This window comes from Zonotrichia leucophrys, chromosome 1 (genome assembly GCF_028769735.1).
Source record: "Zonotrichia leucophrys gambelii isolate GWCS_2022_RI chromosome 1, RI_Zleu_2.0, whole genome shotgun sequence".
Taxonomy (NCBI): Eukaryota; Metazoa; Chordata; class Aves; order Passeriformes; family Passerellidae; genus Zonotrichia; species Zonotrichia leucophrys.
This window is the reverse complement of record NC_088169.1, coordinates 79,347,221-79,363,184: the sequence shown is the minus strand read 5'-3', so window position 1 is coordinate 79,363,184 and position 15,964 is coordinate 79,347,221. Positions and strand designations below refer to the sequence as shown.

General features: G+C 42.7%; 1 protein-coding gene across 1 annotated transcript; it reads left to right on the top strand.

The window, feature by feature from the left end:
- The first annotated feature begins 1,340 nt into the window (after positions 1-1,340).
- Positions 1,341-6,151, top strand: FUT4 (fucosyltransferase 4). The gene has a single exon (XM_064718807.1). It carries the CDS (start codon positions 1,341-1,343, stop codon positions 2,544-2,546), a length of 1,206 nt encoding a protein of 401 aa, XP_064574877.1. The 3' UTR covers positions 2,547-6,151.
- The last annotated feature ends 9,813 nt before the right edge of the window (positions 6,152-15,964 follow it).

The following is a 15,964-nucleotide window of genomic DNA, read 5'->3' as shown; positions in this document are numbered from 1 at the left end:
ACTTTCACAATTCCCAGATTTCTCATATTATCAGAAAAATGTTTGAATAAACAAAATAACTAACAGCTGTGAGTTTGGACCATTTTGAATCCTTGATTAATGAAGACTAGGGATTGTGTTCATTTTATGTAGTGTTCATTTTATCAGGTGGGCTCTGGATTGAATCTATGTACAGCTTAAGGCTTCACAGGATTCTGCTCTTCCTTAGAAGGAAGAGCATTTCTGTATTTTTTTGCAGTTTTCTACTGTAGCTTTCCCATATTCCCATTTTGTGACTAAAATCTGTTATTTATCAAGACAATCAGACATTGCTAGTGCCGGCAATGATTCACCTCATCCACTAGGGAGGACTAGCGCTCCCTGGAGATCCCTTTCAGCCAACTCTGTGTGTTGAAGCAGGCAGCCAGGCTGGGCTGGCAGGTTTGCTGGCAGGACTTGTAACCCCACTGGGGAGCCACGCTGGAGCAGCCTGTTCCTGAAGGGCTGCACCCTGTGGAAGGAACGCACACTGGAGCAGTTCATGAAGAACTGCAGGTCCTGAGAAGGACTCGCGTTGGAGAAGTTCAAAGGACTGTCACCCGTGGGAGGACCCACACTGGAGCAGGGGAAGGGTGTGAGGAGTCCTTTTCTTCAGGAGGAAGGAGCAGCAGGGACACCATGTGATGAACTGACCGCAGCCTCCACTCCCCATCCTCCTGCGCTGCTGTTGGGGAGCAGGCAGAGAAACTGCGAGCAGCGTTGAGCCCAGGAAGAAGGGAGGGGTGGGGAGAAGGCGTCTTTCAATTTTGGTTTCATTTCCCATTACCCTAATCAGATTTGATTGGCGAGAAATTAAGTTAATTTCCCCAAATCGGTTTTGTTTTGCCTGTGACTCTAACTGCTGAATGATCTCTCCCGGTCCTTAGATCGATCAGAGAGCCTTTCGTTGTATTTTCTCTCCTTTGCCCTGCTGATGAAGGCAGAGACAAAGCGCCTGATGAAGGCAGAGACAAAGCGCCAGCGGTGCCAGGGTGCGGGTACCCTGAGACCCCTTGTGAGCGTCCCTTCAACTTTTCCCGTGCGTGCTGGGGCCTGGGCTCTCACGGGGATCCCTCCTGAGTGCGGAGACACGGATTCCCCCTGCGGCCCCGAGCCGGGCATGAGCACCGAGGGGCCCGGTGTCGCAGCTCCCCGGCTGCCGTGGCGGTGCTGCCGTACGGAGCAAGCGGCGAGGCCGCGAAACCCCGCCAGGAGCCCGAGCTCCGCTGTCTCTGAGGGCGGAGCGGCAGGGCCTCGGCGGGCGGGGCAAGGCGGCACCAGGGGCGGGGGGCGGCACCGGGGCCGGGAGGCGGCGGGCGGGCATGGCCGGGAGGGGCGGCGGCACCGACACCTCCCCGCCAGCGGGGCCTGGGGTGGGGGCAGAGCGGCGGCGGCGGCAGCAGCTCCAGCCCCAGGATGCGCTGCCCGGCGGCGGTGCCCTGCGGGGGGCAGAGCGGTGGCAGCGGGCGGCGGGGATGGAGGCGGCCCTGCGGCGCTGCTGCGGGCGGCGCTGGCGGCTGCGCGGGCGGCGGTGCGCGCTGGCGGCCGGGCTGCTGGGCGCCGCCGCCGCCGCGCTCGCCCTCTACTCGGCGCTGCCCGAGCCGGCCCGGGCGGAGGGCGAGGCGGTGACCGTGCTGCTGTGGTGGGAGCCCTTCGGCCGCCCGCGGCGCCTGCCCGACTGCCGGCGGCGCTACAACATCAGCGGCTGCCGCCTCAGCGCCGACCGCAGCCGGTTGGGCGAGGCGCAGGCGGTGCTGTTCCACCACCGCGACCTGGCGCGGCACGGCGCCGAGGGGCTGCCCCGAGGGTCCCCGCCGCGGCCCCCGCGCCAGCGCTGGGTGTGGATGAACTTCGAGTCGCCGTCGCACTCGCCCGGGTTGCGGGGGCTCGCCGGGGTTTTCAACTGGACCATGTCCTACCGCCGCGACTCGGACGTGTTCGTGCCCTACGGGTACCTCTATGTCCCGCCGGCGCCCCGGCCCTTCGTCCTGCCCCGCAAGACGCGGCTGGTGGCCTGGGTCATCAGCAACTGGAACGAGGAGCACGCCCGGGTGCGCTACTACCGCCAGCTGAAGGAGCACCTGCCCATCGACGTGTACGGGGCGCGGGGGCTGGCGCTGGCCGAGGGCGGCCTGGTGGAGACCGTCTCAGCCTACAAGTTCTACCTGGCCTTCGAGAACTCCCAGCACACCGACTACATCACCGAGAAGCTCTGGAGGAACGCTTTCTCCGCCAGCGCCGTGCCCGTCGTCCTGGGACCCCGCAGGGCCAACTACGAGCGCTTCATTCCCCCCGATTCTTTCATCCACGTTGACGACTTCCCCAGCCCGCGGCTCCTTGCCACCTACCTGAAATTCCTCGATAAAAACAAGCCCAACTACAGGCGGTACTTTGCCTGGAGGAAGAAGTACGAAGTCCACGTCACCTCGTTCTGGGATGAGCATTTCTGCAAGGTCTGCGAGGCTGTTAGGACAGCTGGGAATCAAATCAAGACTGTTCAGAATCTGGCCAGCTGGTTTGAAAGCTGATGTTCCTGGCGGGTGAGGCTTGCCTGGACAGCCGGGGCCAAGTGTCAAGGTGTCAGGAAGGATGATTCTCACAGGGATCATTAGCCCAGGTAGTCGGCATTAGCCACAGGAGACTGACATCAGTTGGAGAAGCATACAGATACAGGAAAACAAGCTGTGAAAAGCCTACAAAAGGAAGATTTTTATTAATGAGAAAATTACAAGGAGACATTATGCCAGATGATTCCTAAAGAGCAAAGTTAAATTTCCAGAAGTTGTACAGTTACAGAACTTTTAAACTTCTGCACAGCTCAACATAAATATCTGATGCCAAATTCCTCAGCTGTACAGCTGAAACCAATTTTTGTGGCTATGACAACTTCCTGGACCGTGAAACTTTGCTCACAGAAGACACATGATCAGTGCTGGTTTTCTGTAACACTAAGACAAAAATGAATGTTTTAAACTGTTTTTTTATGCGTGTGAAAGCTATTTACAGACAAATTCTGAGCCGCAAGTGTTGAATGTAAGAATCTGATGATACAGTAGCACCTTTTAGCGATGCTTGAAATTGCAGCAGCCAGTTAATAATACTTTGAACCAAATAATTGTTCTGTTTAGGAAAAAGTGTATGGGGGGACTGAATCTGAGCGGACAAACAGCTCAGATGATGTAAAGTATTTCTCCTTCTACCAGCTGAAACCATAGGCATGTTTATCCTGTATGGGAGTAGATTGGAACTTTAAGTACAGGAAAACAAAGACTGTAGGGAAGAAAGTTGGAACACTTCCACCCTCCCTTTATTCAGGAATTAGAAAATGTTTACAGGTATCTGCATGCTTTTCTCTGCAAAATTATTGCCATACAGAAAAATGCAGGGAAAGGCTCGGAATTGCAGGGGTTTTATTGCTGTATTGAATATATATACAGAAAGGCGATCTTTTTTCTCAAGTATCAGCAGACAGTGCTGTTGTGTAGCAACTCTTTTGATGTTTGGCATGCATTTAAAAAAATTCTGCTGGGGGACAGACTAGTCAGAATTTGTTGTTTTTAAAATCGTAATTACAAAACAAAATTCCCAAAACTCCCAAATCACTTCCATTCAGAAAGAAAATCACTGTAGAGAATAAGATCTACATTGTTGGTAAAATGCTGATTGTGTGAGGAAAGAATAGGAAAAGGGAAGGATTTACTATTTTCTCTTCATTTGGTTTTGAGGTCTTTTTGTGGCTCAGCTTTTTAATCAATAAATAGGTTCTTAAGGTAGAACTCCCTTTGCTCAGTACCTGTCAAGGAACATTTACAGTCATCATTCCCTTTTAGACTCCCACATTTTGCTGGAGCCATCCTAGCAGTGGATGTGTGGTTACTTTTTGGTTACATGTAATCTTGCTCAGCCTAAGCCAGAAAGAGACTTCAGTTACAATTGCACATCTTTGCCAAGCTCAGCCTCCCTGTCTTCCGCAGCTGTGAAGTTTGGTGGCAAAAAATGGCAGCCTACAATAAGATCTGAATAAGATCTTAATTCTGCTGCTTTTTAATCCATGGAGCTACTCAGAAACTTCATTCAGAATAAAATCATGGGCACAGAACAGGTGGGAAAAGGAGAAAGTCAGTTGCAAATAAAAGATGGGCATCAGAACTGGCAACCTTGCTGGCATTTGTGAGTCATATTTAGGTTAGGAAAGGATTAGATTTGATTTAAGCTCTCTGGGATATTGAATGAATGCTTTTAAGATGTATGAACTGGCAATCTGCTGTAATTTATTTGTAGTTAGATGTTCCCCATGATTAGGTAAGCATGGAGCCAAGGATTATTGGGAAAAAAACCCCTAATAATAATGAAGTTCATTAATAATTTGCACAGTTTTACCAGTTCAGATCTTGCAGGCTTCTCCAATTATTCCCTTCTGCTTTTATGCAGGGAGGGTTGGCTGAAAGTACTTGATGAACCTTTCTGTTGTCAGTGCCAGAGTTGCTGTAGAATATTTACTGGGAAGGGAGTGAAAATAATCTATGCAATGTGGGATGTAGTAGGGATGTTTCCTAATGCTGCACTTTCACTCCAAGAAGTATAAAGTGATTGTTTAAAGTAAAAGAGGGGTCTTCATGGTGTGGTCATCTGTTTCTCATCAGTAGTTACTGCTCCCGTAATACTGGGTTTGATATTTTTAAAACTCCAATATAGGTATAGTATTAAGAGTAATACCCAAATGTCAGGATGATGGGCTCCCTCTTTTCCTTTGAATGTAAAGTATTTTTTTTTCTGTTCAGTTTTTACCAGAGTTTGCAGAACTGTATACAAAAACACAATCTTAAAAGTAAAGAAATAGTATTTAAGATTGCAATACTTTTTATCAATCTGCTGAAATCAGTGCATTTTTTTGAGTCCTCCTAATTTTTTTAGCGCTTTGTGAAAGCTTCCAGGCACACAGTTCTGCTGTGTAATCATTAGTAATGCCATGTGCAGAAGATCAGGCTGCAGGAGCATGGGAATTTCCAGAGATTGCAAACATTAATTTTCTTCTCAACCTCTCTAAAAAAAGAGTTGAAATCTTTTTATAAAATTCAGAAAAGAGCTACAAAGAAATTAAAGCATACTTTGGGTAAAGTGGTCAAAATTGCACAGTATTTGTAAATTGTACATTGAGGCTTTTCAAGAACTATATGGTGAAAACTGCAGATTTGTAGTAATTATTGCAGAGCACTTGCATCATTGGGAGAAGAGAAGCCTTTTCTAATTTCATCATTCTTGCATGGATGTTGCAAATTTGTGGCTTCCCATTTGGGAGGGAACTCAGTCCAGGCCTATTGCTGCTGAAGTCAGTATTGCAGAATTTCTATAGGTCTCTGGTTTTTGGTCATCCACACCATGAGCTAAGAGTTTACTGTTACAGGCAAAGGACTGGCTTTTGTAATGCACTTTGTAGAGCTCTAGTTCAATGAGAAATATAAAGTTTGCCTGAACAAACTGGTTTGTACATTGGGTACCAAGGCATTGCAGATGATGTATACAATCCAGTTATAAAAATTGGGGAAAGCTATTTTCTATTTTTAGTAGAAAAATTTCCTTGAATACATTTTGGAAAATTTTTTATCCCATGCCTTAAAATATTGGGGTGGAGGGAGAGAAAGGAAGATCGATCATTATCTTCTGGGTTTTATAAAAAGAAGAATTACCATTACTTTTTGGTCATGATGTAAATGGAATAGAGAATTGTGTGATCCCTCAAATTACATATTGTATCTCAGGGAATTTTATACTGTAAGGTGTCTTGATCTTCATAGAATGAAGTAACTTTATATTAATGATATATATTGACACTCAATAAAATTAAAGGAAGTAGTGCAAAATGACCCTATTTTTTATTCTGTTGTCTGTGTTATGAAAGCTGAAGAAAACTGCTTTTTAAAGAGAATAAATGTCTTTTCATGTTGGTTTAATAAATAAAAGTGGCTGATTGTTTTCAGTGCAGTCAGACTATGTGAGGTTAGACATGAAACCTGATTCTGCCAGGAGAAAAATATTTTCATAGGAAATGCTGTGCTATTTTCTATATGAAAAGGTGCATTTATTGAAGTTGGGTGTTGGAAAAATGTCATTTCAAACAAAATAAAAAAAACAAACTTTCTCTTGACCTACAGAGAATTTGAATGTGGTTGGATTCTTTTTGCCCCCCTTAAATTTCAGAATGAGACTGTGTTTATTTTGGTATTCAGCATGTGTAGTGCTTTATCTTCCTTTTTAGCAACAGCTTTTTTTCCACGGTTGTTCATGGTTGTTTTCAACTGAACAACAAAAGACCAAGAGCCAAAAGCTGTTTTCCCTAAGCTTGTGTTGACACTGATTGCCGCACAAGTGTGGCTTACCCCTCTCTTTACTCATCTTCTGTACAGCTTAGTGCACAGTACTGAGAAAGCATTTCTGGAAATTCCTGCCCAGCCAGGAAGGGGGCATAGCTACAGACCTTGCTTTTCCCTGTATCATTCTCACATTTAACTTTTCTAAGTAGAGCTTAAACTGACTGCTTGCTTAGTCCTGCCTGGGGCGGGGGGAAACATTTTTTTAGCTCATTTTCCAGATGGCTCTGAACACTGGGTTTGGGAAACTGGTTAAATATTTTTCTGACAAATATTAGGTACCATTTGTTCAAGCTTGTTTGGTGAGTGTGTGAGTGAATGAGTGAGTTATGCCTGATTAAACTCACACAGCCCTCTATCCAACAGTCATATTAAATGGTGTTTGTTTTAAGAGAGTAAATAACCCTTTGTAGGGTGCACAGACCTGACTCAATCCAAAATCTGTTGACGAGAACAGAGTGACTTAATGTGGATTTAAGTGGTGTTTAACTAAGGATAAGTCAGGATCCAAGTATAACAGCCTGTTTTTAATCAGTAAAAAAAAGTCATTATTTGAATAACTTGCCTGTAACCAGCTTGGTTTATTTAACCAATTCAGTTTTACAATTTGCATAATTATGTCTTTTCTTCTGTGTGGTCATTTAAAAAACAATACCCCAGGCCAGAATTTCTGTGTCTTCTTTGCATTCTGAAGATTTATGGTTTTTTAATGATCTTGAGTTAAATACTTAAGCTTAATTTTCACACAGTGGCAGCTGTTCCTGGGAGTCTCACCCTGAAATTATCTGAGTTAAAAAAGTTAAACCTGTTTTTCAGGAGTGCTTTGAGAGCTGCAGGGATTTCTCACTGCTAAAGGTTCTCAATGTGCTCAGGAAGCACTGGGAAGCTAGGACACTCTTTTAGTTGAAAAATTTTCTCCTAAGGAGTACATACTTTTCTGAATTCCTTCAATGATTTTAGGTCCTTATAATTGCATAGGTTTAATTTTTGCAACAGATTTAAGGTGGGACTTTATTTCAGGAATTCTTAATATTTTAGTAATATTATTTTTAAAACTATGAAAAATAGTCCCAAATTTGGAACTTGAATTTTTCTCTATTTATCAAACCATCTTTTGAAGTTAATCACCCCATAGGTTGGCTGTGCACATTATGGAAGAAAATTCTGCATTTGCATCCTTGATTTTGTCATGGATGTAAAAGACGCTGTAGGTATTTTGGATTATGAGAAGCTCATAAAACAGGAAAACAGAGCATTAGGAATGCCCAAGCTGTGGCCTACTCTGGCTCTGAGATCCTGATCACATGAATGCTTAGGACTGGAAATTGGCCATCTTGCTTTTAAGCAGAAGGCAGAAAGAAGATTGCAAATAAAAAGTATAGATTATCAGATTGTGAATATATTTTGGTGCATTTGTAATGCTGCCAAATATCTTCGTGTAGTATAAACATGATTAATTTATTGGAAGCAAGCACAACATGACTTCATGAAATACAGCAAAATAATTGTCCTAAAGGCAAAGCAGGATTCAAAATGGAAAAATGATACTGGAATAAAAACCAAACTCATGCAATTGTGGGAAAGCATGGGTGGACATTTTAAATTGTTAAGTGGAAACAAACAGAGAATGTCCTTGGAACTGCTGACTCTAGCCCAAACTGAAACCAGAAAACATAGGTTCAGAATCATGCTGGTACTCATGCTTACATCTACTACTGAATAGGAGTGGCTTCCTGAAGTTAGGGCAGAGCTCTGAACATTTTTATTCTCTTTCCAGTCCCAAATGTATATTTGTTTGCCTTATTGTTGGTTTCTCTTCTCTGTTGTCCGCATGTTTTCCTCAAATGTGCACAGACCTGAGGATGTCTTCTTTAATGTCTCATTACTTTAGAGAAGGAGAGCTGAGAGGAGATAAGTAATATATGGATGGTTGCTGGAAATTTTGTTTGTATTTTGCAAGAGTCCTGGGGTAAGATCAAGTAAATAATACAAGCTGAATACAAAACAGAGAAGCATGTTTTAGGGCAGCATCTTGTTGGAGACCCCAGCTTGGTCTGAAATATCTCATGAGGTTTTAAGACTGAGACTTTATGCTGAGAGTTTTCTATTTAGTGGTGAAAATTATTGTATCCCCAGATTGTCCCATTGATGTATTATCTCAGAATCAAAGAATCAAAAGATGGACTATGAACAGAGTCAGTAAGTGTGCTGTGAAAATATTTGTCAGGTAAATTAAAGCAGAGTTTGTCCTGAGTTCAGACTCTGAAAAAGCATATTAATGAGAATCCTTAATAAAAAAACAGGTTCACCACATATCTGTTACGGTGTCTGTGGTGAGGAATGTTTTCTGCGCTGTCTTTACAGTTGGGTCATTTTTATTGCTACTACTGAGGTATTTATTAAAGTGAGGATGAATCCACAGGAGTTGCTGAGTTCTTAGTAAAGAATTTTTTATGGGACTGCTGATAGGGAGGAGATGAAATCTGGTCTCCTGCTCAGAGTCAAGGAGAGAAGCATTCTGGAGCAGCCCAAAAGCACCATCACTGCAGGCAGTGTGAGTGAGTAGCAGACCTGGGCTTGACTCCATGTGGGAGATGGGGAAGATAAAGAAATGTCACTTAAGTGGTGGGTTTTTTTAAGATATTGAAGTACTTCAAATCCCATTGCCTAAAGCATTTGAGAAATGCAAGGCACTTCAAAACACAACACAAAAGGTGACTCTCTTGGTCACAGGCATGGACTTTGCCATAGTCTGAACATATTCTATGGATAAAAGATGCAGAAACAAGCCAGAAAGGCCCTATAAGCTTTTTCACAGGTAAGCAGCCAGAGGAGAGCAGAAGAAGAAAGCAAGGACATCACTAAGGCTGTGAAAGAAATATATTAGTTGAAAGTTTGCAGCAGCCTCATTGGCAGCCCCAGTGACCTGACCAGGACAGGGGCTAAGGGAGGATTCCTCTTGGATTTCACATCTGGGAATAATTTTACCCTGAGCATAGAAGCAAGATACATGATCCTTTCAGCTGGGTTGAGTATCATCAACAGAGCACTGAGGAACAAGTAAAGGTGCATCTCCAGTGTTTCAGAAGAAAGATGAATCTCACTCCTCCTCTTGTAGGTGTGTGAGGCAGAGCTATAAGCTGCATTCCTTGCACTGGTTAATGGCTTGTGACATACTGTAGGAAAAATCTTTTTCCGAACATTGCCTCAAGGGCAAAAGTGATTTTAGGCAACTTTTTTTAAAAAACCAGTGGTCTTAGAACTTGACAAGCTCTCACAACTGTCCAATCTCTTCAGCTGGCTGAACTATAGACTATTTAAACAGTGTCTGCTGGCTGTGGGACAGCTACCCATGCTATTTAGACATCTGAATAGACTTTTTACAGTTTAAAATGCTCAATTTCTTCCTTTTGCTCTGGTGGTTGATGTGTCTACCTGTCACATTTCTGCTATGTATCAACCTCCACATCTTGCTCTCATTTCCCTCTCAAAGGAGTGCTGGCCAGCTCAGCTGCTTGGGCAGGTTAACCTGGACTGGTGGGTTTGGATACTTAACAGAAAAGAAGCATCATGAAACAAAAGGTATATATGTGGCTTTCTCTTTTGCTGGCCTTTTGGGATTGTGGGTAGTGAGGCTGGAGTTGAGCAGAGAAGGAAATTAATGTAGAACTGAATGATGTATCTTCTTGCTTTACCTAAAGGTAATTATACCCAAAGAATGTTAGAGCTTTTAGAAGATAAGTGTCTCTAAAAGAAAAATTGAAGAAATTCTCTCTATTTTCCCTGTAATGTTCCCCATGACAGTGGTAGAAATCGGGATGGAGAAATGTCCATTTCTAATTGTCTAAACAGCTGCTTCTCTGCAAATTTAGATTTGATCCTTGATGGGCTCAGAGCACTCCCTCATCTTGTGCCATGACTTGTTCACCTGCTTGACCCTGCTGAAGTGCAAGGGGAACTGGACTGTTTTAACCTGCCCTTGAGGCCATCTGCTTTCCTCTGGCAGATGTGTAGGGCCTGGAGGGGACAGTGAGCTCTGTGTGTGAGTGCTGGCATCTCAGATCCCATGCTCATATCTGCCTGCGGGATCCAGAGACAGACCTGACCATACTGTTCAGCTCCTCTCATGTCTCCCTATGCCCCTGCATCTTGTAAATTATCTTAATACTTGAGCAGAGTTACTTGCAGGCTAGGCTGGCTCTGCACAAAAAACCAAGAGAGAACAGCAGATCATATCTTGGCACCACATCCTCAATCCACAAGCCAAACCCACAAAGTAGCCCAAATATCTCTAAGTACGCCTTCTATGAGACATCGGATACTTCAGAAAGTCTGATATCTAGGCCACATCCTGTGTGTTTTGTCATTAATAACTTCATTTATTTTGCAAGTGCTACTTTAAAAAGGCAGAGTGTTATATTAGCCAAAGAGAAAGTATTTTTTTTTCCTCCCTGATGTTAACTACTGGACTATGTGCAGGCTGCCAAAAATTTCTGGTTGCTTGGGATATTGGTCAGCCACATGGTGCTTGTAATGTGCTGTCCATATCCATGTACCCTGTGGATTTCACAAGGGGTTTTGGAGTATATAAAGTGTCATCAGCTCTTATGCAAATTTCTGCTTCTTATCAGTGTAGACCACAGTGTGTGTTGTGAAGCCAGTAGCTGGAGCAAGACTTTAAAAAATAGATAGCTTTCTCTTAGTCATGTCCATCTCTCTTGCTCTAGATTGGAATCTGGGTTTTAAATAATGCTGGGACAGTACACTTACTCCACTGGTGTACTATGCCCTGCTGCTTTTGCATATCTTGCACAGTCTAGAAACTTTAATGCTGCCACAAAAATATGTGCAAATGAGCAAAGAAATAGAATAGATTTCACGAGTTCAGATGAAACTGTCACTTTATAACCCTCAGGTTTAAATTTAAGAATGCAAGGGGTAATTTCAAATGGTTTATCTGAAGTTACATAAATAAAAGGCAACTTAGGGGCTGGGAACCTGTTGTCTGGTGTTAGAGTGAGTCTACTGTCACTTCCACCTAGCAGTCTGAATCTGGCCCTTTCAGCTACAAGGCAGACTGGATGAGAGCCCATCTATTAAGTCAGGATTGGTTTGGCAGAAAACAAGTGAGAGGTGGGCAACAGATTTCATCACTTGCTCGTTTTTGCATCTCTTCAGATGAAACCAGAGATCCTAACCTGTGCTTATTTATTTTCAGCTCTGACGTGTCATCTGATGCATATGTGGATTCCTTATGGGTTAATTACAGACGTCACTTTTGTCGCAGAATGAGGCCTTTGTCGGGGATGAGCCATTTGTTGGTGAGGGGAGACTCGGACACTCAATATGAGTGATAAGCAAGTTCCGTTTATTGAAGAGAGCATCAGACACTTATATAGCGAGCATTAAGCTCATGAATATTCTGTAATTTACACCGGCCATTGGCCACACCACAACATCAGCTCTTCCCCATTCCTCAGGGGTTACATCTCTCTTTTCTCATGTCTCTTTCACTGTTTGTTATCATACTACAGCTATGCCCAAGGACACTCTATCTTGCAGGTGCAGGACTTGGAATTAGCCACAGCTTTGTAATTTTCCATTCTCTAGCAGCTAAATTCCCAACATCTCCCCTGTTTTTATTTTTAAAAAAAAAGTTCTATGGGCTAACTGTGTCACACTCTTTGCAACACAAAAATAGGCAATTCTAACAACTGAACAGTATTCTCAGCTAGCAAGGTTTCTCTAATGTTCACAACAATATTTTGCACACAGGTCATAAAATAAACGCTTATCATAAAAGCAAAAATCTATCTAATGTTACTTAAACTTAATAGCATCTAGACTTAAAATATTTAAAGTATTTAAACTTAATATGACTTAACAAATAATAAATTTAACAAAAATGAAACTTAAAAACACTTAACTTTAACAGTATTTAACATTTAATGGCATTTAATAGATAACTTAAACTACTTAGTAACAAATAAAACTTACTATAGAAATAGAATATAGCATTTACTATAACTTACAGGCTTGCTTCTAAAATACTAAGCTAAAACAACTTTTTTTTTTTTTATAAAAACAGGGGAAGTGTTGGGAATTTGGCTAGCTAAGGACTGGAAAAGTACAAAACCGTGGTTAATTCCAAGTCCTGCACCTGCAAGATAGTGTGTCCTTGGGGCCTAGCTGTAGTAACATAACAAACAGTGAAAGAGACATGAGAAAAGAGAGATGTAACCCCTAAGGAATGAAGAAGAGTTCATGGTATAGTTTAACCAGTAGATTGCTTAGCTTACAGAATATTCATAAGCTTATTATTTGCTGTATAAGTGTTTGATACTTTCTTTAATAAACTGGACCGGACCTGAATGACCTGAAAGACTGAGACCGGACCTGAAGGACCTTTAAGCCTGTGATGAACCATATGGTGTCCTAGTCCCCTTCCTTCGACACAGTTTGAAGTGTGATATGAAAGAGTGCAATAACTGTGGGTTACCACAAAAGAGTAACAGGGATATAATTGTTATGTTTTACAATGTGTGTGTGTGTTGCAAGATGCTTCACCAGCAGAGATCCTACAGGCAAAGCAGACTGCTGTACCATGAAGGTTTCGACCCAGAAGGACTCAGGCATTTCACTTGATACTGAAATTGAACCTGATTTGTACATCTGTAGGATTCTGTGTTCAGATTAGAAGCATCTGCTTTGACTCCTGTTCCTGTCCATCCCTACTGCATTCAGCAGGGTGTTCTCAGGAATGCTGAAGTACTCTCTTGGACTTGCAGTCAAGATTTACCTGTGCACACATAAAGGCTGAAGAAATGTGGCCTGGGTGACTGACAGGTGTGTGAGAGAACAAAAAGATGCCACTGCAAGGGAATGCTGGTTTTGTTCTCACAATATCATGATGTTTGCAGCACATTAAAGTCTTAGATATTGAAATGCTGCTTCTGCATCAAAGAGAAGGTATCCATTTGTTTCTGTGAACTCGCATCTGTCTGATTTTACCAGAGGTTGCCAATCATCTGATTTTACAGGTACTTCTCCATTGTTTTAAAAGAGAGTAATTTCACTCACATCACAGGTTACTTGGTTTATATGATGAAAACTCAGCATTATAATTAAGCTAAAGGCAAGTCTGGCTTCAGTGAAAATGTCACAAAATTTTATCTTTGTTTCAGCCTCCACAAAGTCTGACATAAAACAAGAGAGAGGTATCTGAGGGGTCCTAAGTCCTGTGATCAGAATCTTTCCTGATCTTTGCTCTTAGGACAATATTCTATATGTTTTATGATTCTATGTCCTCTGTAACAGAGGTAGTCCAGGAGACACAAGTAGATTTTATCCTTTTCTGAAGCCTTGCATATTCCTAATTAATTGGAAGTCATTTTAGCCTGACTTTCCTGCAGATAGTAGTGCTGGTCTCTGGGACGATACATTCCCCAGCATTTACATCCTCCTTCTGTAGGTGACTCAATGTGTGAGTTGGGAAGGTAAGAGTCTCCACTCACCTTAATATCTTAGGTCCATGTGTGTGCTTACAGCTGTCCTTCACACAAAGCAGTGCCCAAAATAGGTAGATGTAGCTCGTGATCAGTTCCTTTCTGAGCCCAGGGGTGGTAGTAATTAATGGTGGTGGGGTGCTGACATGTTTGGTACAGCCTGATTCTTCACCCTAGGAACACCTCAGTAGAGTAAGACAGGACCTTGCCCAAACCATTGCTTGTTCTCATTTTGCCTTCACTTTGGTTACAGTAGGCAAAGAACCCCTCTGTTTGTAAATGCACCTAATATTATCCTTATTTAATAGGATTGTGAGGTATTTTCCTCCTTAAATAAAGTAGGGAGGCTCTATAAACAAAAAAGCTACTACAGTCGTATGAAGGAGCTGATGCTATAGACTAAAGGAGTGCATGGCAGTCAATAAGGTGAGAAGACTGTTGTATTAAAGCAGCCTGGATCTGTGACCTCTATGGAATAAGTCACTTTCATCTTTGGTAAGCTGAGGCTCTAGTAGAAATTGTCACTTTGGCTCTGAGAAGGCAGAGCAACCACACTCCCATCCCCATCCCCATCATCTGCATATTGTCTTTGAAAGAAGCACTGTAAACATGATGACGCTGGGAATGTCTCCTCTGTGTCAGCACTCCCCTGAAAGTTTGACCTGGTTCTGTTAAAAGTGTTAACCTGAGTCCCACAAAAGCATAAGGGAAATCTCTCCAGTGAAATCTCTCCAGTGCCTTTCTTGATGCATCACCCTACCTGTTAGTGCTGTATTTGCGTATAGAAATAGCACAGCAGACACAACAAAAGGGCTGCTCCATCACCAACCAGAGTGACCATGCTGATGTGATGTTTATTCTGAAAGCAAAAGAAAGTGAAATAAGGTCAAACTGTTCTATGCCCATGCGCTGTTTGCATTGCATTAGAATAGAAATATTTTTATATACCCCTGGTGTTTTGAATCTCTTTGATCTTTGCAATCTCACACACTACAGAACAGGTTGTGGAGGAAGCAGCAGTGCATTGTGTGCCTTTGTTTGCATTGAGCATGACCTCATGGGATGTGTTCCAAAGTTCCAGAGAACACCATAGCCCAGACCAAAAGAGATTTTTCTATTCTTCACCACTTGCATTCAACTCTTTAATATAAAGGAGAGATGTCAGATGGTCATGTCTTGTAGTGTTTTGATATTCAGGGGACACACCATGACTTAGAACTTACAAACACTCTGGAAATGGAGATAGGATCAAATCAAATGCAATTGAACAGACCAGAAAATTGGGAGTTTTAGTGTCTTAAAAAATAGGCTGTGAGGAAATGAGCAGCATTGCAAATACCCAAAACATGCCAAAACTAAGCTCACAGATGTTGAAAAAACAGAGAAAAACGTCAAGGAGGAAGACAAAACTTGGAGGGGAAGATATGAGGGACGTGTCATGGATACATAAAAAATTAAAAAAAAACCCAAAAAACTCTATCTCTAAGTCAAAGTCATCAAAAGCCATGGCATGCCATCAAGAGCAGGGACATGCACCAAAGATTCTTCTATTGATCCCCGATGAAATTGCAAGATTCCTTTTCACTTTCTGAAAGGAAATGAAATTTCTGTTTAGGAAGGGAAAAGGAATCTTGCAAACCCAAAAAGAAAGGCTTACAAACACTCAGGAAAGGAGAAAGGATCAAATGAAATGCAATTGAAAAAACCAGAAAATCGGGAGTTTCACTGTCTTCAAAAAATAGGGTGTGAGGAAATGAGCTGCATTGCAAAGGACCAAAACATGCCAAAACTTAGCTCACAGATGTTGCAAAAGCAGGGGAAACAGACAACGAGAAAGACAAAATTTGGATGGGAAGACATGAGGCACATGGCATGGATACTTAAAACAAAAAAATAAAAACAAAACCAAAACTTTCCCTAAGTCCAAAATATAGGGTTTGAGGAAATGAGCTGCATTGCAAAGGACCAAAACAGGCCAAAAGTGAGCTCACAGATGTTGCAAGAGCAGGTGAGACAGTCAAGGAGAGAGACAAATCTTGGAGGGCAAGATATGAGGGACATGGCATGGATACT

What these genes read in the sequence shown, in the direction of transcription:
- FUT4 (XM_064718807.1), top strand. Translation starts at nt 1,341, where the DNA reads ATGGCCGGGAGGGGCGGCGGCACCGACACCTCCCCGCCAGCGGGGCCT.